The sequence below is a fragment of the Marmota flaviventris genome, chromosome 14 (assembly GCF_047511675.1).
Source record: "Marmota flaviventris isolate mMarFla1 chromosome 14, mMarFla1.hap1, whole genome shotgun sequence".
NCBI lineage: Eukaryota > Metazoa > Chordata > Mammalia > Rodentia > Sciuridae > Marmota > Marmota flaviventris.
The window spans coordinates 87,697,417-87,724,802 of record NC_092511.1 but is presented as its reverse complement, the minus strand read 5'-3'; the positions used below and the strand labels follow the sequence as shown (position 1 = coordinate 87,724,802).

The 27,386-nt window shown below is 43.8% G+C and overlaps 1 protein-coding gene across 5 annotated transcripts in view; it reads left to right on the top strand.

The window, feature by feature from the left end:
- Positions 1 to 27,070, top strand: part of Vwa3b (von Willebrand factor A domain containing 3B) — a 191,529-nt gene extending 164,459 nt beyond the window's left edge. For 4 of the 5 annotated variants that reach the window (XM_071601860.1, XM_027950669.2, XM_071601862.1 and 1 more), the window contains 5 exons: positions 8,047 to 8,152; positions 12,428 to 12,552; positions 13,749 to 13,886; positions 16,270 to 16,370; positions 25,961 to 27,070. In XM_071601860.1, coding sequence (XP_071457961.1) covers positions 8,047 to 8,152; positions 12,428 to 12,552; positions 13,749 to 13,886; positions 16,270 to 16,370; positions 25,961 to 26,225 — 735 coding nt within the window. In that variant the 3' untranslated portion in view covers positions 26,226 to 27,070. The remainder of the gene's footprint in view (positions 1 to 8,046; positions 8,153 to 12,427; positions 12,553 to 13,748; positions 13,887 to 16,269; positions 16,371 to 25,960) is intronic. The other variant, XM_071601861.1, reaches the window with a different exon arrangement.
- The last annotated feature ends 316 nt before the right edge of the window (positions 27,071 to 27,386 follow it).

The window sequence follows — 27,386 nt, the reverse complement described above, 5'->3', positions numbered from 1 at the left end:
TCTCTCTTTTCTGATTCTTGTCTTCATGGATTTCTTTTTTCAATATAGTGTTTTGTTTAGTGTGTGGGGGGGGGGCGTGAGTTATGGCAGGAAAGGACTGGGCTGGGGGTATTCTTTGGTGTGAGCTGTATACCTCTAACGTCTTTTGCAAGACTTACAGCAGCAGAATATCATCTTTCAGGAACAAAGCTGTCAGTATTCTGGCAGAAGGGTTGGCATGTCTAGCTTCCCTGATGAGATGTCCCCATCCTGGGAGGCCCTTCTTGTCTCTCTGCAGGACGAATCACTGTATTAAAGCCCTACTGGGCTCATTGTTGCCTGGGCTCCTCTGCTTTATTGGTGGTGGAGCCCAACTGATCATGCCATGGTACAAATGTGTATTAAGGAGTGAATGGCTCTCTGCACACAGCTGCATGCTGTGACGTTGACCAGAAATGAATTTTTGCCCAAAGTAAGAATAGCTGAAACCAAAAAGAGTGAATGTAAGTTACTGGTGCAAAGCCCTGACAATCTGACCTGACGTTTTCCAGGTACACTCACAGGTATATGAATAGTGCGAGGGAGATGATACCTCTAGCCCTTTAGAAAGACACTTTTGCAGTGTTGTTGTCCAAGCAGAGCAAAGGCCTGTCTGGAGTGAATGGCTGATCTATAGTGGATGAACTGGCAAGTGAGTCAATAGAAGAAGAAGAAAAAAAAAAAAACCTTATTATTCTAGGCAACTGACTTCACAGATTTGTACCTCTAACACATTCTGAAAATGTAAAAAAGTAATCTCATCAGTTAGCTTTTGGCTAGGACATTGAGAAAATCAATATTTGAAATCCAGAGATAAAAGAGGGCTAGTTAAATAAATTATGTGAGTATACTCACATAGCATTTTAAGAAGGAGCTTTAACTGAATCTAGACATAGGTTCTAAGAAGCAGCTTGGCATATTGATGAACCCTGAAGGGGGATGAACCCTTTCTGGAATCAGTCTGGAATCAGTCTGGACATTCTTCTGGAATAACATGCTGTTATTTGGAGACAGGGAGGCTGTCAGGTGGCCTCGGTGACCAACCATACCTCTCTGGCTAGCTGGTCTTTGATGTGAACACTGGTAGCAGGAAGCAAAGTGGTCTTGGAAGTCAACTTATGTAAAAGTGAGGTTTTTAAGCAACAGCTGTTGACTTGGCATGTTCTAGATTCTAAATGATCTCACTGGACTCTCTCATTGAGTTTCTGGTGGGAGGAAACTTTGGCATGGGCCTCTCTTGGGAAGATAGGAAGTCTGTGCTGCTTGTGTGCAGAGTTGGCCCGTGTTTTCCCCACGCTTTGTAGAAACTGCAAAAGAGGGTGGCCTTCCTGCTTCCCTATGCCTTTTGTAGAGATGGCCTAACTGCAGATTCAGTGCCTCCTGGTCAGAAAGATGGAATCAGAGGAAGCCAGAGATCATTTAGTTTGTCTGCTTATTTGCATATTGCAGGGATAAAACAAAAAACCTGGGAAGATTTGAAAAGATTCTGCCCAAACTCGCACAGCCAGCCGGGCAGCAATGTGTCATTTCTCCTGTCCCTTGAGGCCATTTTCAGACTGCAGTAGGTCCTTCTCAATCTTCAACAGGGAGAAAGGGGGTTAGGTTTTTCCTCTTGATAAAAGCCCCAAAATAAGCAGCTAGCAACCCCCATCCACCACTGATGACATACTGATTGCCTCAGAAAAGAGACAAATTCCAGGCTTGGGAAGAGCCCAAGCAAAATCTGACCAGTTGAGAATACCACAAACAAAGAGCAGTGTTTTCCATACATGTTTGCCCGTGGCTTCAGAGACTACCAGCAATGAAAGTTTGAAAATATTCCACAAGTCCTTGAAGAGATCTTCACCCCTCAGCTTACTAATTCTTCACTTCTGAGAACCTGGATCTGAATTTTCATCTCTGAGGAAATAAACCAGACTCTCACTTCCGCTAATGAACCTGAAAAGCATCTCCAAACAGATGCCAGTGATAGATGGCTACAGCAGAGCCCTGTCATAGGCACGTCAGGGCACCATGGAAATGAGCCCACTTATTACCAGAACCCAAATTGTATTGAACATGAATAATGATCCAGTGGCAAGTGGTTTTGAGACTGCCTGAAGTTATTTAAATTTTTATAGTCAATTGCCTCATAAATTAGAGACTTCCTTAAGTGGGGGCCTGCAGATGAACTCATAAAGTATGCATTGAATACTTTATTTATGATATAACTATAATACTGCAAATACATAGCTGTGGTTATTCAGCTGTAGTATTGCTAAAAGTGGCATCAAAATGCCTATGGAAATACTTTATGTTGGGCTTTGTGTCATGGAGAAAATGAGCATTTGATAGTCTGCAAAGAGGAGAATCTGCAGAATGATCTTGCTGGGTACTCTTAATTGAGATGGAGGACTAATTTCTTTTAAAAACTCAATAATTAGTAAGGTAATGGTATAGAAAAAAATAGATAAAAATCTAGGATGGGAAACCCCTGTTTCTGTGACATGGCAATTTGGAGGGAAAGACTTATTTGTTTTAACTTTTGATTTAAAAGGATATTCAAGGCTGGGGATGCGACTCGGTATAGAGTAAAAATGTCTCTGCTTATTTATTCAGCCCACTAGATGCAAAATGCCATGAGCAGTCGCATAGATCAATCAGAAATAAGTAGCCACTCATATTTTCTTTTAAAAATAAAAACAGATTTAGGCTGAAGCAGGAGGATCCCAAGTTCAAAGCCAGCCTCAGCAACTTAGCAAGGCCCTAAGCAAGTTAGCAAGACTCTGTCTCAAAATAAAAAATTAAAAATGGGCTGGAGATGTGACTCGGTGGTTAAGCACCCTCTGGATTCAATCTCTGGTATGAAAAAAAAAAAACGACTTAAATAAACAAAATCAAAAGCCTAGATTTATAGAAGTATGATCACTTGTTATAAAATTTTGTCTTTCAATACAATTATGGGTTTTTTTTTAGTTGTAAATGAATGCAATATCTTTATTTTTATTTATTTATTTTTATGTGGTGCTGAGGATCAAACCCAGTTCCTCACACATGCCAGGCAAGTGTTCTATCACTGAGCCACAATCCCAGCCCAATTCAGTGGTTTTAATAAAATCATCAGAGTTGTCAGTTACCACCACAAATCCAGTGTTACCACATTATCCTCATCCCCAAAAGATCCCTCATTCCCATGTACTGTCAACCTCTGTTCCACCCACAGCTCCAGGTAACCACTAATCAATTTCTGTCTCTATAAATTTGCCTTTTCTGCATATTTCACATATCAATGGCTGCATTATATTCTATTGTATACCACATTTGTTCATCTATTCCCCAATTAATGGATAGTTGAATTATTTCCATCTTTTTATTATTATAGACCATGCTGATATATGAACTTGCACATAAATCTTTGTATGGTTATAAGTTTTCATTTCTTTTGTATTTATACCTAACAGTAGTATTTATGGATTATATGGTCAGTTTATTTTTTTCAAGAAAGTATCAAGCTTTTTCCAAAGTGTTAAAAATAAGTTGGCCAAAAATATAAGGATTTATTAATAGACTCTCAATACTGTTCCTTTTTGGCACATGACTATTCTTACATCAGTAGCATACTTTCATGGTTAAGTGTAGCTTCATAGTAAGTTTTGAAATCAAGAAGTGTAAGATCTCCAAATTTGTTCTTTTTCAGAATTGTTTTGGCATGTCTGGGTCCTCAGAATTTATGTGTAAATTTTAGGTCACCTTCCAAATTTCTGAACAACAACAAAGACAAACATACTAGGATTTTGACATGAATTATATTGAATCTATAGGGCAATTGAAATCAAATGGCTCTCTTAATAACATCAACTTTGATCCATGAACATGATATGTCACTCCCACTCAGTGATGTTTTGTAGATTACAGTGAATAGGTCTTTCACTTATTTTCATAAATTCATTCCTAAATGTATCTGTTTGAATGCTATTATAAATGAAATTTTTATTAATCTCATGTTTGGATTATTTATTTCTAGTACATAGAAAAACTAATTTTTATTTATCTTGTAGCATGATATCTTGCTGAACTTGTCATTAATTCAAGTAATTTTGAGGTGGATTCTCTAGAATTTTTCAAATATAGAGTATATAATTTATGAATAAATATACCTAGATTTACTTGTTCCTTTTCCTGGATTTTTTTCTTGCCTTATTATATTGGTTAGAACCTCAAGTACCAAGTTGAATAAAAGTAGCAAAAGTGATTTGCCATTTTTCTGATCTTCAGGGGGAAGTTTTTCACCATTATGATATTTGCTGGAGGCTTTTCATAGATGCCTTTTATCAAGCTGAAAGTGTTCCTTCCTTCTATTCTTAAATTGTTGGGAATTTTTGTCACAAAAGTGCTGGGTTTGGATAAATTTTCCTTCTTTGTGCATTGAAATTATCATATGGTTTTATGGCTTATTCTGTTAAGTTGGTGCATTATATTAGTTGATATTCTTTGTTCTATTAACATGATTTTAAACCAGCTTTGCATTCCTGGTATAAATCCTACTTGGCCAATATGTAGAATCCTTCTTATCTTGTGGATTCATGAAATATACAGATCTGTAGTTTCCTTATCTTGTGATATCTCTGTCTCTTTTTTTATTGGGATAATGCTTCACCTGCCTTTTTCTAATCTATGGATCCTTTCAGTTTTTGTGGTTCCAAGAGGCTCCTCTGTCCAGTTCTCCAGCCAAAATATCTGGTTATATTTTGTTTTCTTTTACCCAGAGATCAGTGTCATGCTTCTACTTATTTTACTTGTATCTGTGGACTGATTCCACTTTCTTTGGACCACAGTACTATTATTCAAACCAGATTTCCCTCCTTCAGAGTTCTGGCTCCTCTGGGCTCATGTTGCCAACATTACCACAGGATGGGTTTTGGGGACTAGGATACTAAATTGGGTTAAAAGGAGAGAGGAATTTCTTTATCTTCTGCAAGTATTAGGAGTCCCCTTAAACCAGAACTAGAGGACTTCTAAAGCTGTCTGCACCTGGTGCCCAATTCTGACTACCTGGAGATCAGGCCACTAGAGGGAAAATATAATAAACACATTATTGGTTATGAAGTGCTTTGAATTCTTGCTTTTTTTCCCCAACTCATTTATTACTATTTGATTTTCAGATTTCTTGAATAGATTTTTTAAAATCCAGAACCTAAACTTTCTATAAGCCTACACTATTTCATTTCTCTAGCAATTAATTTTTAGTATAGTTTACAAGGACATTGGTCCTCAAATTGATTGGGAATTAGAAATAATTACTATTCTGGATGATAAAATGAAGGTTTTGTGGAATTTGGTGGGGGAGGGGCGGGTTAGCAGACATTGAGTCTTTCTATTAGTGATCAGTCATCAAACATAGAAAATAGAACTTTTGATAGCAACAAAACAGTGTTTATTTTGCTGTTTCTGAAATTTCCTGGGGGTAAAGTCTTCACAGAAAAGTTATAAGTGAGCTGGTCCATGAGCTGGTCCATGAGGTTTATCTGGAACAAAAAAAGGATACTGTTTTTTTTTCTTCTTCTTCTTTCCTCTATGTCCTTCAAAATTAAACACTTTCTATTGATATGTCTTAAGTACATCGTCTCTTCTCTGTTACATCAATTCTGCTATTCAGTAGATATTTATCCTGATATTATATTTTTTACTTCCAAAGTTTCCATTTTTTATACTTTATATTTCTTCATTGGAAAAAACTAAATGAACAACGTTTCAACAGTATTTACTTTTACCTCCTGGACTGTGTTTATAATTGCTGATTATAAACCCTTCCTAGACCAGCTCATTTATAACTGATTTATCAGTTATTCAAACATCTGGGTCATCTCAGTGTTGGGATCTTTGGGTTGCCTTTTACCTTGAGAATTGCTCAAATTTTCTTGCTTTTTTCTATGTTGCATTTTTAAATGTATGCTGGACTTTTTGATACAGTGTTTTAAGAGTCTAGATTTCAGTTTTCTGGAGAAGGCTGAGTTTGTTTGTTTGTTTCCATCCAACTTGGTTAGGGTTAGAGTTCCATAGTAGTGGTTCCCATGTCAGTTCCGTTTTAAAAAGCTGGTGCTGTTTCCTTTGAGTCTGCCCCATGCTTGCCTTATTTGGGGTTCATTCTGTCAGTCTGGGACTTGGACAATGGTATAAACTTTAGCTCAATTCTTGAATCCTGGGCCTTGTTGCTTTAAGTCTTTCCTACTCATGTGCACTTCATGAGTGAGTCCTGGAATTTGATTCATTCATAGAGAGAAGAAAGGCATCATCTCCTCCAGCTATTTCCTCTCTGAGACTTCCAGATTAATTTTTAATTTTTATCATAGTACTTATTTCATAACAACTCAAATGCATAGAAGAGCTCTTGCTAATGATAACAGTGTCCCTGCCATCTCAATCCTACTTCCCAGAAGCAACAACTATGACATTTGTTTTTAGTTCTTCTCTTCAAACTCTTTTTATGCCTCTATTTCATGATTAATCATATTTAAACAATATTTTATGCCTCTGTATGAAAAAAAAGTGATAATTTACCCTTGTCAGTCCCTCTCCCAACATTGTTAGTTGTATTTGCAATGTTTTACTTAATATATTTAAGCCTATCTTTTTAGATTCATCAAGTTTCATAATCTTCAATTCCTGAATCCACATGGTAGAGATCTCGGTGCCAGTGATTTTTCTTTCTTCTTTCAATCCCACCTTCCAAGAGCTACATTTAGGCCACTGTATTGTCAGTATTATGCTCTTCCCAAAGGCTCACTGTAAATTTTAAGGTTGTTTTAAAAACCATTAAACACTGTTTGCATTATTATGATATATGCATAACTGTTGTTCAAAACTGGTACAAATCACAGTTTAGTGGTACATGGCCCTCTTGAAGTCTTATTTGATATGTCAACCAATTAAAGAATGTTAACAGCATCAAGAAAATAAATTTCTTTACCTTTTATCCCTTGGTATTCAAAATGATGCCACAATTTTGCTTATGTTTGAGTCATTACTTTGTGTTTATTTTAGATAGATAGACAGACATGCTTTTATAGATGTATGTGTGTTTTTTTCTAGGATTTCTATGTCCTCTTTTTCCTGGGAGACTTCCTGATGTCTATGACCTGCAGAAAGCTATCCTTCTGAGATTTCCCTTTCCTGTTCCCTTGGGATGAATCCTACCGCTTCCTGGATTTTATGTGTTTCTCTTTCTTCATGCCTTCATTTTGCTGGAATACATTTTCAAATAACTTACTAACATAGGATGAATGGGAGGGAGTTTGTGCTTACGGGCATGACTAGCAATATCTTTACCTTGTCATTTAATTTGATTGACAGCTTTCTGGGGTTTAGAATACTAGGCTGAAAGTTCCTTTCTCCAGGGACATTGAAAGGACATCCTATTCCTTCTAGTATCCACACTTGCCCCACCAGGAGCTATGAGAACAAGAGCAATCCATTCATTAGCCAATCTCAGCCCGTGCATTTCTTTCCTCTTTGTATGTAGGTGATTTATAAGAGTTTTTCTTTGTCCTGAAGGGGTGGGATATGAGCTATTATATTTGTAATCACTGTGCTTTCATGCTTGTCTCCAAGTTGCTAACTGATGATTGACTTTTCTGTTAAAGAACCCATTCACCTCCCCCAATTCTACGAAGGCGATGGTACAAGTCCTGTTTCTAGGTAGTCTTTGGTGTCCCTAGCTTTAAGACTATCATAGATTTTCTAGAATTCTAGTTGTATATATGATTATTTTCTGTATTTCCCTTTTCTTCAGTTGGTTAGTCAATTCTCCTTTTACCTGGAGCTAAGTATAGATATTGGGGAGGATAGATAGTACACTTCCCAAGAGGGTGATTTTTAATTAATATAGAACAGAAGGTATTCCAAAGTGAGTATATAGCTTATGTAGGTTTGGTAGTTCTTCATTAGTGCTGTGCTCAGGAAAGAATCCCAGGTGATGTGAGACTTAGGATTTTCACTCTCTACACTGACTTTTTCTCATTAATGACTACTGTTTGTCTTTTTCAACAACAGAAACCTCAAGGAAATCCTACAAAGAAAACCAAACCAAAAAAAGTAGATCCCCTGAAAGGCCAGAAGGTTATTGCAAGATGTGATGAAAATGGCTTTTATTTTCCGGGTAGGCTTGCTTTTTACTTATTTATTTATTTTTTGTGAGACTCTTTTGTTAAATAATTTGGCACTAGAGACCACTAAGGTATTCTTAAGTGAAACAGTGATGGGTTTTCTCATCACATTGGAAGGGGGGGGGCAGGGAATAGCCAGAAAAGTGTATTTATTTTAACTCTCATTTGCTTAGCAAACATATTTTTATTATATACCTACTTTGTTCTTTTGTGCAATATTCTGAAAGTGCTGGTCTGATACAGTAAGCAAACACATGAAAATTCTTATCTTTCTGGAGGTTATTTATATCTTACGGTGGGAGACAGACAAACAACGGAACAAGTACAGGCGGGTTGCATGTCAAGATACAGTGCCCGCAGAGAAAAATCAGGCCACAGGGGGCGTTGAGAGTGTCAAGGTGAAGGTCGCGGTTCTAAATGTGTGCTTAGCCCTGCACACTGAAGAGCTCTTGGGGAAGGTGACACAGGATACGGACTCAAAGGAGGAGGGCACGCCATGAAATAACCTGAGGAAGACAGTTAAAGAGGAGGCAAGGGCAGCTCCAAGGCTGGAGGCTGGAGCAAGCATGGAGAGTTGGGGAAAGAGCAAGCTAGAGGGGAGGAGGGAGCTGGGGGAGGAGCCAGCAGCTGGTGTGGCTGCACCTTAGGGGTCCGCCCAGCGTTCCTGGGCGGATGTGGTTCCTGAAAGAACTGAGCAACCGCAGCCCAGCATTGGGTGGGGGTATGAAAGACCTACTAAGAGGGTCGGAGAGACCCGCCAAGACCACAGTCACATGCAAAACCAAAGGTCACACTGGCAGTTTATCTTACTTTATTTAATCTTTTTTTGTGTGTGTGATACTAGAGATTGAACCCAAGGGTCTCTGTCACGGACCACACCCCTAGTCCTTTTTATTTTAAGATAGGGTCTTGCTAAGTTGCCCAGGCTGGCCTTGAACTTGCATTCCTCCTGACTCAGCCTCGCAAGTGTCTGGGATGACAGCGTGTGACACTGCACCCCACATGTTGGCAGTTTTTAAAAAATGTGTAATTAGAGATCATTTGCTCTTAATAGCTGCATGGGATCTGGCTAATTGGGAATTTTAATTTTGCAGCTGTGATCAAATTTAAATAAGTTGGAGTAAAATATTTGAATTTAGTCATATAACTAGTAATTTTGATCAGTGACTAGTTAGAAAACACTGACTGCCAAATTAAATGACAGTGTGTGGGAGAGCTGGATGAACTTACTTTTTGTGTCCTCTCCTCTCCAAAGTCAAGTAATCTTTAACGGGAAATTTCAACTTTACCTTGATAGAGTTAGTTTTTATAGAAAATAATTTCAAGCTTATATAAAATAGTTGCAAGAATAATATAGAGAACTCCTGTGTGTGCTTTACCTAGATTTATAAATTTTTAACATTTAATCACATACTTTTATTTATTCTGTCTCATCTCTCTTTCCCCTCCACACGTACACATCACACCCACATATCATTTATGCTGAACTATTAGAGGTTGGGCAACACTTATCATGCTTTGCCCTTGATACATCAGTGTATATTTCTCAAGTACAAGGATGTTCTCTTAATATAACCACAATAAAGTTATAAGATTCAGGAAATTTAACACTATTATAGTCCTTTAATCTACAGATTTTGACTTCACTAACTGTCCCAATAATGGCTTTTATATGATTTTTTTCTCAGTGCAGTTCCAATCCAGAATCCCATATTGCATTTAGTTAACACGTCTCTTTAGTCCTCTTTAATCTAGAGTCATTATTTAGCTTTTTCTGTCACTCATGATGATAGTGACGTTACTGAAGAGTAAGGCCAATTATTTCATGACATGTTCCTCAATTTGGACTAGATTGGATTCAATGTGTTCGTTCTTGGTCAGAATGTTACCTGAGTGACCTTATTCAGGTGACATTGCATCCGAAGGCACATGATGTCCATCTGCCCTCATTAGTCCACCTGGTCACTATGAGTTGCTACTTTCCCTCCTGCAAAAGAGAAGGATAACAGAGTGATGTAGGGCACAAACATGGCACCCATTGGTGAACCCCTTTCTGGAAGCTATTACTCCAAAGCTCCTAAACACGTTCAGTGAAGAACAGCTGCTTGAAAATGTGCCCTCCGCCCAAGGCAGCATTGCACCTGCTGGATCTGGGTGTCCCTTGGTAGAGGCCAGGTCACACTGGAACAGAGCTGGGCCGGCTGGCTATTGCTGCCACCCTCCAGGGCATGGCAGGGACTCCCAGGAGAGGTCCGAGTTCCAGGGGTGGTCGGGGTGGACTGCCTAGATGAGGAACGACTCCCTTGTACAGAGTGGAAGTGGTCAGGGCTTGTCTGGCTGTCAGGCAAGACGCCTTTCAACACCGCATCCGATCGTGGCTGGTGGGACTGGGGCTCGCTCCTCGTCATTCACTGGCGAGAGGCATCTTACTTGGGGAAGCTCGGGGATTTCTGTTTGAGGCCACAGGACAAGTTATAATTGGAAGAAAACAGGGGCATGCGCAATGTCTACATCAGAAGACCCTGGGCTTTGGTTTATTCCGATTGGACCCCTTCCCTCTTCTCGCCCTATGACGGGGTCCCTCAGTTTCCCTCTGCCTCAGCTTCCCTGCCTTTACAACTGGAATTGAAACCTACCACAGCCTTTGTGAGATCGTCGCCTAGATTAAGGGTGGCAGCGCACAGCGCGCTGTTCATTGCGTGGGAAGAGTCCGTCTAGTGTCCACTGAGAGCCCCTCTGAGAAGACCCAGCCACTGCAGTACTCTCTGGGGCACAGGCAGCTGTTTTCACATTCACAGCTTAACAGAAGTCACAGGCAAAGGGACTCGCCAGACTAAAGGAAGAAGAGGCTATGACAAGGGAGTGTGGGTGGCATTGCAGTGGAGAAGATGGCCAGGAGTCTCCAGCCTGAGACTCCTGTTTGGAAAAAAGATGGAGAACTACGCATGCACCTTCCACCCAAGAACCAACTTATACTGACTGCCAATCCTCTGACCACTGGGCATGGACAGCATGTTTGCTGAGAAGCTCAAAAAGAGGTGTGTTCCCCTTCCCCCATCCGACTGCAGGACAGCTCCTGGCTGAGTTAAGGGGCTGACTCCTACCCAGGAAGATGCCTAGGCTGGACGGCCTCCCCCAGAAGGAAGACCAGAAGCCTGGAGGCTCTTCTGCTTGCTCCTTGAATCCGTCCTCAGATGGATTTCAGAACCAAGAGACATAGTCTCAGCTCTCTGGCATTGGGGGTAGAAAGAGAGAGAGTGCAGGTAAGGAAGGCCCAAACTTGGAGCTGAACTTAGTCCTAACACAAGAATTGGTAGCAATTCCTTAATAAGATGGAGACTGAGGCCAACCCTGAGTCCTCCAGCTCTCCCAGGATATAGCTAGCAGGGGAGCCCGGTGAGGCTGGTCTTGAAGATAACTGTGAGAAACTTACCCACATGTACTGATATTATAGAAAGAAAGAAACAGAATTGAAGGAACTAAAAAGGCGTCATGAGCTGGGCACAGTGGTACACGGCTATAATCCCAGTGCACAAGAGGCTGAGGCAGGAGGATCACAAGTTCAAAGCCGGTCTTAGCAATTTAGCAAGGCGCTAAGCAACTCAGTGAGACCTGTCCTGTCTCTACATAAAATACAAAATAGGGCTGGGGATGTGGCTCAGTGATTGAGGGCTCTTGAGTTCAATTCCTGGTACCAAAAAAGAAGAAGAAAACAAAGAAGAAGGAGAAGGAGAAGTCGTGAGAACACAAAGTCTACATGCAAGATGTACAGCAAAGATAAGCCGATGTTTTCTATGGAAGAAAAAAGTAGTCTAAGCTTCGTGGGACATACAGCCTCCGTCCCAGCTTCTCCACCTTTTTACCTTCTCATTTTTCACCAGATGAGAAGCTGATTCGGATGGAGTTCATGTTTCCTTTATACTTTCACAATTTAATAACACCTTTTTTCTATCTTTGGAGAAGAAAACAGGGATAAAATAAATAAGTAAGGGAATGGGGCAATAGGGGGTGTCCAGAGGGAGGATGGTCTCTGGGACTAGTGTCTCACCGCTGGATGGCAGCTGGTGGTGCCCGACGGACAGGCCTCCTGGAGTCTCCCAGCTCCAGCCCAGAGCATGCGCTTTGCCACTCCGCACGGCGCAGCCGGGTAGACCACGTTCACATTATTTTCTAGAGAAATCAAAGGGCTATGCTGATTAAAGCAGCCAGGTGCTGTGACTCGGTAGCGCTCTTGTCTTTATATCTATGCCGCCTTTGATTCCTTCCAGGGATTGTGAAGAAGTGCTTGAACCCCACCCACGCACTGGTGGGCTTCAAGTATGGAGACACCAAGGTCGTTCCCACCTCCTTCATCACTCCCATCGGAGGCGCCATGCCCTGCCCGCTGCTGCAGGTACCTGCTCCATTCTGTCCTGGGACCCTTCCCATCATCCATGCAGTGTAGGATAACAGAAGATAGCAAGGCACTGTTTAGCACTTTGCTGATTCCAGATGGGCTCCAGCAGGGAGCTTATGTTTGGGCAGGAAGAGCAGTGGCTTCTGTTTCTGGAACCTGTCACCTGGCAATTTCTTTGCTAGTGACTCTGACCTGCCAGCTCCTGCTGATGTAGCTCAGGATTGTGCAGATTGACTTACATTGCACCTTGTGGCTCTTGTCGCTTGACAAGACTATAGATAGATGGGGGAAGGGAGTCGCTGTGGTTCTTGACACTCTAACTGCAAAAGATGACATTATATTGTATGTAATATCAAGGAAGGAGACAGTGCTTCCTTAACATTGTAGTCAGTTGACATCAAACTGTGATGTAATGCACAGTGGCCCCCAGTGTGCATTCCACAGATGAGCCAGACTAATGTGCTCTCATCTGCTCATCACTTCGTAAAGGCTATACTGTGTCTGGCCCATCCTCCTGCCACTGTCCTGGCACCTAGGCCAAGGTAAGGGGAGGCCTTGCAAAGTGCAATTTCTTGCATCATATGAGCCAGGAGGAAATAGAGCATTTCACCTTGGATGTCTGTTCCTATGTCCCTGGCCAAACCCATTGTGCACTCAGGCACTTTGCCCCTGATGACTGGCCAGCACCCAGCAGTCTGTGTGCTCCTTTGCAAAGTTTCCTTTCTGCTGCAGGTGACCTGTGGAACTTGTATCCATGCCTTCCAAGTGTGCACTTGGGAGCCACATTGACCAAACCTGCTCCTTTGCTTTGAGTGGCAGCCCTTCTGATATGCGAGGAGACACCAAGTGTATCTCTTAAGTCAAGCACCCCAAACAGGTTCCTTCAACAAATCTCATAACATGTGGTTTCCAGAACTCCCACCATCCTCCTGGCTGTCCCCTGGACCTTTGTCAGTTGGCAAAGTCCTACCAAAATGGGGCTTCCCCAAACTGACCATAAAATTCCAGGTGTGCCTCACCAATGAATCCAGAGAATTCTGGAATTCATTCTTAACAGGAAAAAGAAAAATAGGTATTTGAATTTTAGCCCCAGTACTTCCCAGTCATGTGGGGTATTTTGACACAAGTTTCTATCAACATTGTCTGTGAGATCTATAAACATTATCTGCTCTGATATCTGTTCTCCTCTACAGGTTGGAGATTACGTGTTTGCCAAAATTGTGATCCCCAAAGGATTTGACTTCTATGTCCCTGCCATTGTCACAGCACTTCCAAATCCAGATTCAAACTCAGAAAAATTCTACACAGTTTTAAAGTGTAACAACCGTAGAGTAAGTAGACTTTGGTTTAGAAAACCACTGTCCTGCTAGAAAGTGGCCTTACCCTGGACGTCCCCTCACCCTTTTCTGGCTTAGCCAGATGTTTCGGCCAAGTCTCTGCCTAGACACACCCTGGGTTTGGATTCTGCCAGGAAAACTCTATCCCCACTGGGGTCATCATGACCTGCGCTGAATGATCTTTTGACTCTGGCCAGACTCTGTTCTGCATTTGACAGCTGGATGGGCTCACTCTGGGTTCTTGGGGTGTCATTCTCTCCCCCCTCCCCATCCTCCTCCTACTACCTTGTTCTCCTCTGCAAGCCCTGAAGATATGGGCATCTCCCAAGCTTCTCCCAGTCCTGTCCTCCTGTGCTACCTCATGGCCTGTCTCTTGGGATAAGCCTTGATCTTTGGACACCTTCTCTGGGCCAGGCATGGCGGCTCCTGCTCCTACCCTGAGCTACAACTCTGCATTTCTTGCTGGGTTCTCCCGGACGGCTCCCTCTTGGTGAACCACAGGCCATCCCAAAGTGTGGGGGTCAGAGGCAGGGATGCCCCTCTTCCTTCAGCCCTCATCAAGGAATATCACCCCCTGGTTCCCCACCTTATCCCTGCCTAGGAAACCCCCGCCCTGGGGCTGGCAGGAATATGAGGTCAAGTGCAGCTGGGTAGAGAGAACATAGGCTTTATGGTTTAAAAAGCTTGGATTCACTGAACCCCCTGCTGTGCTTTCTAGTGGATACCTGACCTGGGCAGTCTGCTTCACCTTTCTGAGCCTCTGTTTCATTACATAAGAGATATGTGAAGTGTTGTGTTTTCCGTCTGATCTGTGGAGTTCCTCTCTGTCTTCCAGATTTAATGCATACTGTCGGTATTCTTTTTTCTAGTCTATTGCTTGTCTTTTAATTTTAGGATCTCTGTTTATACAGATGCTCTAAATTTTAATATGGTCAAATGTATGCATCCCCTCCTGTATAAATTGCCTTCTCTATGTTTTGTTTAAGAAATCCTTCCTTAATGATATATTTCTCTAAAAACTTACCTGATTGAGACTTCCCACTGACCCTCTCCCATGCTGGCTTCTTCACCAAATTTCCAACCCTGACTTATTCCTCTTTATACCCTCTTCCTACGTAGCCCCTGATGGAAAGAAGGTTCTCACGGTGTTTTTTAAAAGTACTTGAATGAATGACATTCCTAATGAAAACTGACATTGCCTGATGGACCACTTAACAAGCCTAAAAAATTGATTGGCAAGAGAAATAGATTGGTGAGAAGAAAGCAAAATAGCAGGGCTAACTTTATTGAGCCCTTGCTATGTGCCTGGGGTAATGTAAATGCTCTCTGGGTTGCGAGTGGCTGAATCCTCAGCACACTGTGAGGTAGGGACTGTCATCCCATTTTCAGATAAGAAAACTGAATCAGAGAACTGAAGTCACATATCTGGTAAGTGATTGAGCAGGCATTTCAACCCAAACATCTGGATCCATGGCTTGCACACTAAGGCACTGTGCCCAACTGCTTCGTCTACAGAATTAAAATATTGAGTAAATTCTTGACTGTAGCATGAGGTATTTCCATCAGGAGATGGGGCAAGGGAAACCAATTTTAGGGTTGAGGGAAGGTATGAAGATGGTCAGAGCCAGTGGACACCAGAGCGCTGTGTCCGACTAACAAGAGAAGAAGGTGTCTTCCCACCAGTCCGTGCAAAACCATATTGTTAGAGAAAGTTGAGCAGTCGGGAAGGATGGAGAAGGGGCTAGCATTCCTTGTATATGACACTGTTCTCTGGGGATAGCAAACCAAAGGACATCTGAGGAGATGTCCCCAGGCATGCCCCAGGGTTTGGGGAGAGATGAGGCAGTTAGCCCAGGATCCCTGAGAAGGAGCTTCAGAGCCCAGGGGGGGACCTTGGAGTTGACCCACAGGGTACGGCATCCCTGAAGTCCAGAGAGGCATGCTCAGGGGAAAGGACACTGGAGACAGTGCTGTCAGCGATCCTTGGAGACCCCACAACATCGAAAGTTGGGCATTCAGCCAAAGGGTGGTGGCTTCAGTTGTCATAGAGATGGCCAAGGCTGAAAAAAAAAGATAGAATGGAAGGTGGTTATACAAAGAGTGTGTGTGTGTGCGCACGCGTGTGTGTCATATCTTATGTGGGTAGATTTGACAACTGACCCGGAATGTGGAGAAATGACAGAGCCGATTCAACAATGTTTAAATTCTGCAAGTAATTATCAAGGGAATCTCTGAATCTAACCGGCTGTCTCTTAAGTGTCACCCTGAATAGGATAATGACTGGTAGTTATTATAATGGGTTGGGTAGAATAAAATCATTTCTGAGTTATGGACTTTCCTGATTTAAACTGAATGAACACTTTCGGTGTCGTTGCAGGAATTCTGCCCTCGGAGTGCACTCATAAAGATCAGCCAAAACAAATATGCTCTCTCTTGCTCTCATATAATCTCACCCCCACTTCAGGAAAATCCAAAAGGGTAAGTGTGCCCAGCCTTCACCCCTTGGCTCCCATCTGTGCCTCTTGTCCTGTTTCTAGGTGGAATCCATGGCTTCCGCACAATGGGGGAGAAAACCAGAGTGGAAGCCTGCCCACTTAATGTAGCTCTGTGACAGCTGTCCCTTCCATGTCACATTCTCTGTGACTCAGCCCTCCATTGGGTTCTAATCTCAAACGCAACATGATTCCACTGCCCTTCAGAAGGGTATTCGGTCCTGTCATTTTTTTTTTTTTTTTTTTGCAGGAATTCAGGCCCTCCTAATGAGGAGGCCGACAGTTACCTGCTGCCTGTTCCACCTTGGGAGGCAGAAGTGAGGGGCTGGCCCTGGCTTACAGTGAGAGGGTGGGGAGGTGGGTGGTGGTTTCCAGGAGCTGCAAATTTGGGGTGAACAAATGTTACTTTTTAATTTTATTTATTTTGAGACAGGGTTGCTTAGTGCCTCCTAAATTGTGGAGGCTGTCTTTGAACTTGCAATCCTCCTGCCTCAGCCTCCAGAGCCGCTGAGGACAGTGGGATTTCTAAGAGCTGTGGAGGTGGATTAACACAAATAGCGAAAAGAGCAGGGGAATTAACACCAATAGCCTAAAGAGCATGGGGGAAAACAACCCCAAGTCTGTGGGGCCAAGAAGGGTGTCAAGGTTGAAGTCATAGAGCCATGACCTTGGAGTCAAAAGTGTATGAATAGAGATAAATGTAGATTCTGCGCAAGGGCTATAGAAAGAGACCCAGGAAACACCTTCCAATTTTACCTAGAGTTCATGGGCTATCTTTGGGAGCCGGCCTTTATTGTCTTGATGGCCTGACCTTCAGCTTCATTACAGAAACCATCAAAAATCCTCTCCCTCCCCTTCTCGTGCCTGCCCTTTGTGGGAATTCCTGCCTCTTCCCATGATGATGAAGAATCGGCATCCCTCCTGTCATCTGAAGTTGATCTATCGGGTTCCAGTGGCCTATCCCACTGCCTCGGATCCTTGCTCTATGGGTCATCATCCCTGGATACTTTGATCTCTTTCTTTAGTTCCTCTCCATTGAAGGCTTCACCCTTCAAAAAAACAGGTTTGCTTTCCCCTACCATATACACCCCCCCCCCACACACACACACACTTAAACACAAAGGCCTCCTGTGGCTGTGGTCCAGCACCCTCCTTCCCTTCTTGGCCTCTGTCTGTGCAGTCCAGCAGACTTGGTGTCTCACTCTCTTGCCTTCTGTTTCCCCCTACGCCTTGGGCATCAGCTTTACCCCAATCTGCAGAAACAGTTCTCACAGAGCTACTCAGGACCTTTCCCAGGGCCAAGCCAATGAGCTCTTCCCAGGCTTGATTGAGCTTGCTCTTGGGATCGTATGTGACAGCCGGCCACTCCCTCCTTCCCTAGCTCACTGGTCTTGAAGCTTGCCATCACTCTCTCTGAGTTTCTCCCTGCCTGGCTTCACCCACATGGCTCCCGTGACTCTGCTTACTCTAAGGACCCCATGTCTCCTCCAATCCAGGCTGTTCCCCTAGGCTCTTGAATCAGGACCCCAGACCCTGAGAGGGGGACCTTCAGTGGGTCTCTAGAGAGTGCCCCCGTGATTGTAATGCACACTCATGGTGGCTAACTATAGGGAAAGGACATTGGAAACTAAGACTGGGCCCATTGCTCGTCCACCATCATTTGGCTCATGCTCTGGGAAGATTGCTTTTCCCCTCTGAGCTTTGTCCTGCCTTTGTCAGGCTAGGGGTGGTAGAAGGGTTAGGAATGTCCCTTGCTGGGTCTAGCATAAAGTAGGTGTTCGGCGCATGGTGGGAAAAGCACCACCATCCAATGGGTATTTCTACTTAAGGGTGCAAAATGGAAAATTGAGCCATCTAAACCGAAATTGTAGTTCCCCACAAAGCTGCTGCCCTCTCGTCCTTCCTCGTCTCAGTTCGCCTTTCCACCTACCCTTCGGAGTGATCCTAGCAGAAACATGCCGGTCATCTTTGCTGCTGCTTGTCCTTCACCCACCACATCCCAAGTCTCCACCACCTGTCTTCATGTTTTAGTGATTTCAAATTTCAGCTATTTCTCAGCTCTCTGCTGCGTTAGGTCAGGGGCTTGCATTTCTTCCAGCCTTGTTCTGCCACAAGCCCAGGCATTGTCCAAGAGGGCTGAGCTGGGTAATCTTCCTCACATGCAAATCTGCTTTTAAGATTCCCTGACTTAAAAATCCACCCCCTCCCTGAATGCCCCTTCTTATCCTATCTTAGCCTTTCATTGCCGTGACCCAGCCTGCCTTCCTAGCCTCACTTGTCCCTAGCCAGCCTCAACCAACCCTCCTCCAGGGCACACTAACCACATTAAACTTTCTGTAGTGCGCCCCCCACACACACACACACACATACACACCATGCCTTTTCAGATCTCTGTGCCTTTGTGTGAGCCAAATATCCCTGCCCTGGAACGGTACCCCATGCCCTTGGCCACCTGGGGAATTCCAAGATTGAGCTCCAGTGTTCCATTAGTATTCAGTAACCTGGCAGCCAGCCCTCCCAGTAAGGTGATCCTACTGCACCCTGTAGAGGTTTTCATTAAAGAAAATTTTTATAGCTAGACATAGTGGCTCATAGCTGCAATCCCAACTACCCAGAAGGCTGAGGCAGAAGAACAACAAGTTTGAGACTAGCTTGGGTAACTTATGAGATCCTGCCTCAAAATTAAGAAATTTTCTAAAGGGCTGGGGGTATAGCTCAGTGTCCCTAGGTTCAATCACCACTAACAAAAGAAAAAAGAAAATTTCCCTTGTGTTGGATCATGTCTTAGTCCATTTTCTGTTGTTATAACAAACTGCCTAAAAGCTAAGTAATTTATAAAGAAAAAGAGGTATATTAAGCTCCCAGTTTTGAAGACTGAAAGGCTCAGACCAGGTGGCCCCATCCATTTGGCCTCTGGTGAGGGCGCTAAGGTTGTATCACAACTTGGTGGTTAACATCCAGTGGGAGTGCATATAACAAAGATTATGGAGTAAAACAGGAAGCCAGAGACTGGAGAGGGGCTAGTCCTATTCTTTTATAACAGCTCACTCTCAAAAGAACCAGCTCACTCCATGAGAACAACATTTAGTCTCTTTTTAAGGCCAATCCTCCAATGACCTAACCACCTCCCACTAAGTCCCACCTCTTCAAGGTCCCACCATCCTCAACATCACCATATGTGAACCTTTGGGGAACAAACAACATCCAAACCAATAGACTCTGTGAAATCCTTGAAGGCCAAGGCCACGTTCTATCTGCCTCTGAAGCCCAATTTTCAGATCTGACTCACAGGCTATGCCCACTGACTATTTGAAGAACAACTCAAAAAACAAATAGATGTTAGTGTCAGCATCCAGTGGTGGTCCTGCAGGGCTACATAATTCCACAGAGAATGTTTCCTAAGTATGATTATTGAGAATATATGCTACACTCCTTCATCCTTTGTCTACATAGCATATTTCCTTTAAAAATAATAGTGGATTTTGTGTTAGTCTCAAAACTTCACTCAAAAGGTATGGTATGTGGGGTTGAGGTTGTGGCTCAGCATTAGAGTGCTTGCCTAGCACATGCGAGGCCCTGGGTTTGATCCTCGGCACCACATAAAAAATGAATAAAATGAAGGTATTGTGTGCAACTACAACTAAAAAATAAATATTTTTAAGAATATGGTATGTAAATTATAGTACATTGTGAAGAAATATGAATAGATATGTCCAGGTGCTGGCTGTTGTCCCTAAACTCAACATTTTCAATTGCTATTTGTTCATTAAAATTCATTTCTTTCTCTGCTGAGAAAAGCCTTTGTTTCCTTTCCACGTTTCCAAGGCTTTATTGAAAGCCCTTAGCTGCTAATTTTCTACTCTCACTTCTGGGGCTTCACACAATGAATGTATTCATTGACTGACTCCCTCCTCTCCCATTGTAATTTCCACTGTTTTTCACACTACCTGCCTTTCTGGGTGTTAAGAGAGACTGAATTTAATTCTCCTAAGCAGAGGTCACATTCAGCCTGCTAAGTTCAGAGCTTAATCTGTCCATTTCCATAATCAGGGCTGGCAGAGCTGAGCTCAAAAATAAAGATGTAGGGTTTATTTGTATCTACCCTGGAATTTCCTTGTGATAGGTCTTTCACTGGGGGCTCTTTCTCACTTTATAAATGTGCCATCTTTTAATGAGGCCAATTAAAAAAAATCTTGGTGCTTTCTTCATGGGCCATTAAAGAAATGTATTATAGGTAACATCTCCAACAAGTCATCATTTAACTAAATTTAATTTTAAAATACTGAATCAAGTATACCATCCATTTAGGGCAGCTAAGACAGGGATCCTTGGCCCCAGACAGCTGTGTGCACCAGGATGCCTGATGTCTAGCTCTCCATCTTCTGGCCCTCCGATCTCCTTCCTCCTGGGGGCCTTCAGGTGCAGATGACTGACAATATTCCCTGCAGGTCCCTCTTCCAATTTCTGACTCAGGAATGAAAGTATTTGGAGAGTGAAGGGTTCAAAATCAATCAAATATGGCCGAAGCTGATGCAAATTGTCATTCTTGATTCAAGATCTGACACCGAAATGATCTTGAAGACTCTTAGCAAGGTTGGCTTGCAGAATAAGCTACACCTCTTGCCACATTCCAGTGACTGGTTCCCAGAGGAGATCCCTGACAAACCCATATCTACAATGTGAAATGACTGAGGCTGGCGCTCATTTCCTCTTTTGCCAAGGCCACACCTGAGAGTGGGTGGGTCTCAGTGGAGGGAAGTGACTGCCCTTCCCTTCCTCTGTCCCTCAGGAGTGTCCCTAAACTTTCTTCTACATGTTGTGACATCACAGTCATCTTTTATGAGCAAATATATATATATATATATATATATATATATATATATATATATATATATATATTCTCTAACATACCCATAACTTCCCCCGTTTAGAGAACACCCATGTAATTTCTCCCAGGAAATCTCAAGCAGAACAGGAGGAAATTCCCCCCATTTAGCATCCTCTGTCCTCCTGTCCTCACTTGGCAGGGGACTCCTTTCCCTGGCTGCCTCCCCTGGGGTCCTGTTCACATAAGGGGATTGTGGCCTCTGGATGCTGCAGGGGGAAGCACCAAGTAAGTTCCATGCTCTAGCTTCTAGTTTTCCCCATGGAAGGGAACTCCGGCCTCCACAGATGTTAACGGTCCACAGCTGGGGCTCTGGCAGTTCTGAACCCAATCCACACACCTGATGTTATGTAACTGGCTGGAAATCCCTGCAGCAGAGCTGGAATCCATCCTCCCTTCGTTCTTGACCTTGCCAGACTTGAGCAAGACTCCTCCTTAAGAAGACCCTCTTTAGAGGGAGCATGATCTCTTTTTAAAAACTACTAACATTCCAAATGTGATCTCAGGAGAGTCAAATAAGATCAGTCATTTTCTTGGTGCACCAGAAAAACCATCAGGTACCTGGAGGAAGTTGTTGGGTCCTGAGATCCTGATGGTGAGGAACGTTCTTGTCTTGTTGCTCGACTGTCTTAGTGACCTAGTCGTGAATTTGGCTGCAGGAGGAGACCCTCCCAGGGCTCAGATGTGTTTGGCTGGGTCTATGGTCAGCTTCCCAATTCCTGCTTTCTCTCCTTTGAGCAGTTTAGTAATTTTCCATGTAGCCATTTGGACTTGGGAATATGTGCCAATAGAAGTGATAATTCCCATGTTGTTTCCCTCCCCACTTTACTCACATTGTCCTGACAGAGTGAAATCAAGTCACTGATTAAAACTTGAGGTTCAGCAATGCCTCTGACTTGACACGAGACGAATCGCTTCCTTCGGCCTCCCCTGCTCACTCCTGACAACTTTTTCCCTGGAGGGAGTCGTGCATTTGAAATCAGTGTTTTAGGCAGTTTTTTCACTGCTGTGACCAAAAGACCTGAAAGAATGATTTTGGAGGAGAAGTTTTTTGGGGGCTCCAGGTTTCAGAGGTCTCAGTCCATAGACAGTCAACTCCATTGCTCGGTGTCTGGGGTGAGGCAGAACATTGCAGCGGAAGGGTGTGGGGGACATTGCAGCTCAAGACATGACAATCAGGAAGCAGAGAGAGAGTGTACCTCACAGGGACGAAATATAAACCTCCAAAGGCCCGTCCCCTGAGACCGACCTCCTCCAGTCACACCCCACCTGCCCTCAGTTACCTCCTACTTGATGTCCCTATAAGGGAGTAATGCACCAATTGGGTTAAAGCTCTTGTAACCCAATCATTTCCTCTCTGAACATTCTTGCATTGTCTCACACATGAGCTTTTAGGGGACACCTCATATCTAAACCATAACAGTCCTTAAGCCTCTGTATGTCATTAGTTCCTTTTCTCCTTTCTGGTCAGATTAGGAGCCCCATTTCCTGTCCTAAAGCAAAGACTTGAGAAATAAGAAGTTCAGCAATAAATCCTGTCTGCAAGCGTCATACATTATCCAGGGACAAACGCCACTGGCTACTCTCAGGAAGTGTGCCGTGGTGTCCTGACACTTGAGACAAGAGAACATAAGGCATCACAGAGATTTGCTGACCCTCAGGGCCAATGGTCTCAGTCTCTTCATTATCTGCTCCTTCATTGTTGAAGCTCAGAGGCCTCCTGTTCCTTCTCAGACATCTGCTTGGTGTCTACTTCATAGGTCTTCCTGTTCTTTATGTCCTGTGATAGCCTTGCTGACAGACACTTAAGGGCAGAGTTGAAATGAGGGCCTCAGGGAGCAAGCTAGGATACTGGCAAGCTGGTGATGCTTCTTCAAGCAAGTGAGGTGGGTTTTGTCCTCAGGAGAGCACAGAGTGGGTGCTCAGTGCTTTCTTCCTGGAAGTGGGACCAGCCCCTGCTGAAGAGCCAAGGAAAACACTGTCCCCTCCCCAGCTGGAGCATGCACACGTTTGGCCCATTTATCTTATTACAGGTCAAGCATCCCTATCCAAAATATGACATGCTCTAAAATATGAACTTTTTGAGTACTGAAATGACACTATGAACGGAAAATTCCTCACCCAACCTCAAGTGAGAGGTCACAGTCAAAATGCAGGCACATCAGAAATATGGTATAAAATCACCTTGGGCTTATGTTAGGTATATATGAAACACAAATGAATTTTGCATTGAGACTTGGATCCTATCCCCAAGGTATTTCATTATGTATATAAATTTTCCAAAAATTTTTTTAAAAAATTCTAAATCTGAAACACTTCTGGTCCCAAGCATTTCAGATAAGGAACACTTAACCTGCCCAACCAGCTCTGTAGCTCGATAGCACCTGATTTACTGCCACTTTGATATGAGATTGAGCTAAAGAAAGCCACTGAGTCCTGGGTCCTTCCCAGGTTTGCTGATGGAGAAGGTCCACCAGCAGGAAGTCGGGATCATGGCAGCCCTTCTCCTCTCCACAGAGTGGGTGTGAGTTGAGCATCAGAGTGAGGGGCATGGGTTGAGGGTGGTAAGAGCTTTCACATCAGATTCACACCTACCCTGCTCCCTGCCCCCACCTGTACCCCATAGAGGGGGACGTCTCCTCAGAAAATGTCTTGAACTTGGTCAGCATCAGTCATTCTGGAGAGTGAAATACAGAACCCAAACAATATCTGCCTGATTAACCTAAAGACTTTTCCCTGATCCAAACTCTTTTCTGTTCTTAATCATGCCAACCTGTTTTATCCTTATTCTGAAAAAAAAAAAAAAACACACACATACACAGTTAATATAATTTATAAATTACAGGTGAATGGAAAGAGTACAGAAACCATCCATAGTCCCACATTTCAAAAGTAATGACCATTTATATTTTGGTGTGTTTTCTCCGCTGTGTTGATTCTTATTTTTCCTCAAAACAGAAAGCTTGAATTTTTTTCATCATATATGACAGTTGCAAAAAAAATTCTTTAAAGGTGGAGAAAGTGTCAGTTAACAGTTTGACACAAGGTTTCCAGGCACCCTTGCATATTCACAACCTTGATAACAAAAGTGAAAATATAGTATGTATCCCATTTTCTAACATCTTTCCCACTTGGCAATACATACTTGGCTTATTTTTCCATAACACATCTTGTTTCATTATTGCCTATCTAAAATCCCACTATTCAGGTGGCCCATAACGTATCCACATGACCAGTCCCAACAGAAGCTATATACTTGGTCTCTCTTCCTCCTCTCCTCCTTCATACCTCCTTCCTCCCCCTCCTACTCCCTCCCTACCTGTCACGGAAAGCAGGTTCCTCTACAGCCTTATTCGCTGGGTGCTTTCAGTATGTCTAGAAAACTCTCTGCTCCCATGCCTGTTGGTCTTCTTTCTGAGAGATTACAGGTGGTAGACTAGACTAGGGGATCATTCCTCATTACGTGGTAAGTAGAGAAAGGCTGTAGAAAGCAGACATATCAAGAGTCCACTCTGGAGGGGGGCAGTTCAGGGTGAAATGGTGGGTAAGGTCTTGGAACTCACAAAGCAGGGTGATGACCAGAATGTGGGAGTGCTGCGATTCCAGGATGTCTCCCAACCCTGGCATCACAGAGCCCCGTGTCCACACAGGCACCGGGGTCTGTCACTGGCCTCCTGGGGAGCCCGCTACTGCCACGGCTCAGGCCAGTGTTTTAGTCTCTCTCCGGAATTCTCTCCCGAGTCTTTGAGCCAACCTTTGAAAATTATCACCTGCACTGACTCTTGAAGGGAGGGATTTGAATGGTGGAATTTCTCTTTGGAAGTAACTAAAAATCTTTTCCCAGTTTATTCTCTGTTTCCTGACTTCTTCCAGAAGGATTGGAAGCAGTAATGATCCAAAGTTATTCAGAGTAAAAGCAAAACAAAACACTACGCAGAGGGTAGGGAGCGGGGGACCAGGTGGTCGAGGTGCTTGATCCTGACATGGGAACAAAATAAGATTGAGTGCCAGGCAGCAGGTACCCTGACATCCCTGAAGACCCTGAAAAAGGCTGAGTTCTGAAAACAGGGAGCCATGGTACCATGTGGAATGAGGTCAAGGTCTTCCCAAGTGAAGGACAAACACTTCTGGACAAAGAGGCTTTGTCTGGGACATTTCCTAAATAATATGTCTAGCTCTGTGACTTCATGGTGGTGCCTAAGTTTTTTCAATTAAATGCAATTAACAGTCAGATCATTGTTGGCTTTCGGGAAGTGTTCCCGATGGCACACCTTGGATCAAGACCTGAGAGAAACCCAGGGCAACAGAAGGCCATCTCTGTGGTTCTCCAGTTCAGGTGTGAGGGGGCCAAGCTGGTCCCCTTGGGTGGACAAGGTCAATGCTGAGGCGGCACGCCTGAGGCTTCTGCGATGGAGCGAGCTCTTCCTTCACCGACTTGGTCAGGACTCTGTCCAAATGTCTCCATGAGCCCAGACAATCCTGCAGCTCCAGGAGGCTCAGACCACAAAGGCCTCTGGGGGAGAACTGAGCAGCGCTAAGTATCAGCCCCCAGGGCTCAAGGACTCCATTCCAGAGGACAAAGAGCTGGGAAGCCCCTGTGGGGCTGGATTAAACCTCTCTCTCTCTCTCTCTCTCTCTCTCTCTCTCACTCTCTCTCTCTCTCTCTCTCTCTCTCTCTCTCTCTCTCTCAGGAAAGACGCAGAGGTCAGGGAATCTACCTTCGTACTCTGCCCACTGAAAGAAGCTGACATGGGGGATTTAAAAGAGCCCAAACAGGAGAACCCAAGAAGGAAGAAGAAGAAACCTGCTAAGAGGCCGCCTCTGCAGGAGGTGGTGTCTTCAGATTCGGATGACTCTTCCCGTGGCACCAGGTCCCAAGAATCCCATCCCAAGCCATACCCCGAGCCCAAGGTGGGGGGAGGGGGACCAACACCACACATCTCGGCGACACTTTGAAATCTCGATTTCAAGAATAGTGCCTGTGAGGTCAATTCCAGACTCCAGACAGAGGAGATCCCACCACAGCAAAAACACTAACCCTTAAATTAACACTAACATCCACTTCCCCAGAGAAGGCCCGAGGCCCGAGGCCTAGGACTCAGCCGGCCATCGCTGCCACATGTCCACCTCCAGCAGCCCCGCCCTGTCCTCTCCAAGGCACACAGCAGCAAAGGGCTGAGGACCACCACTGAGAAGTCTTAAAAAAATAGTCTAGTGGCAACTAGGTTTAAGAGAGCCAGGATTCCTCCAGGCAGCCCAAGCCTCCGCCACTGGACACTATGAAGCAGCCCCTCACTGAGGTAAGGCCGCCATCTTCCACCCGAGCCTTCCCTGTGTGTAGCAGAGGCCTAGCGCGCGCCCCTCTCCTTCCCTGACTCCCCCACCTGTTTGAGCGTATGGGTTCCCACCTTTCCTCACCATTGTTCATCCCAGTGTCTTCCCCGTCTTCACAAAACTCTTCTGGATTTTCTGGTACATGGTCACACTCAGAAGTTCTGACCTGACAGATTATTGTCATAGGATTTTCCAACTGTTTAGCAGTCAGTACTTATCAATCCAACCCTGCCACCTCGTTTTAAAGTATCATTCCCATCTGAATTAGGGACTTTGTCACTCAAGGTTGAGGACTGAAATTAAGACCTGGTAGCTTGTCTGAGATCATCGAGACTGACCATTCTCCGAGTTATTGTTTTTCCGAACATTTCTATTGAGCCCTTCCTAATTATTTTTGTCTACAGTCTGTTGTAGGTACCTCTAATTGAGTGCAGAACGAGAATAAAAACTCTTACGTTGGAGACATTTGAAAACTGTCGGGCTGTTCACTGATCACTGTATTCTTTGAACACATTTGAGCAATGCCGTATAAAAGTACTGGATTCTCTCCTAATTTCAAAGCTGAGCTGGCTCTCTCCAATTCCCTTTTTTCTAGTTAGTAACAACCCTAGGGCTGGATAAAAATAGAGTACAGATTGTCAATAAGAAACAGATGAAGGTTTTGTTGTTGTTGTTGTTGTTGTTGTTTAAAAGTGGTGTTCACATTCCTGAAAGTTCAGGGTCACCAGGGTTATGATAAAAAAATAAATATCGGAGAAATCTACTTCCAAAAACGGAATAAGG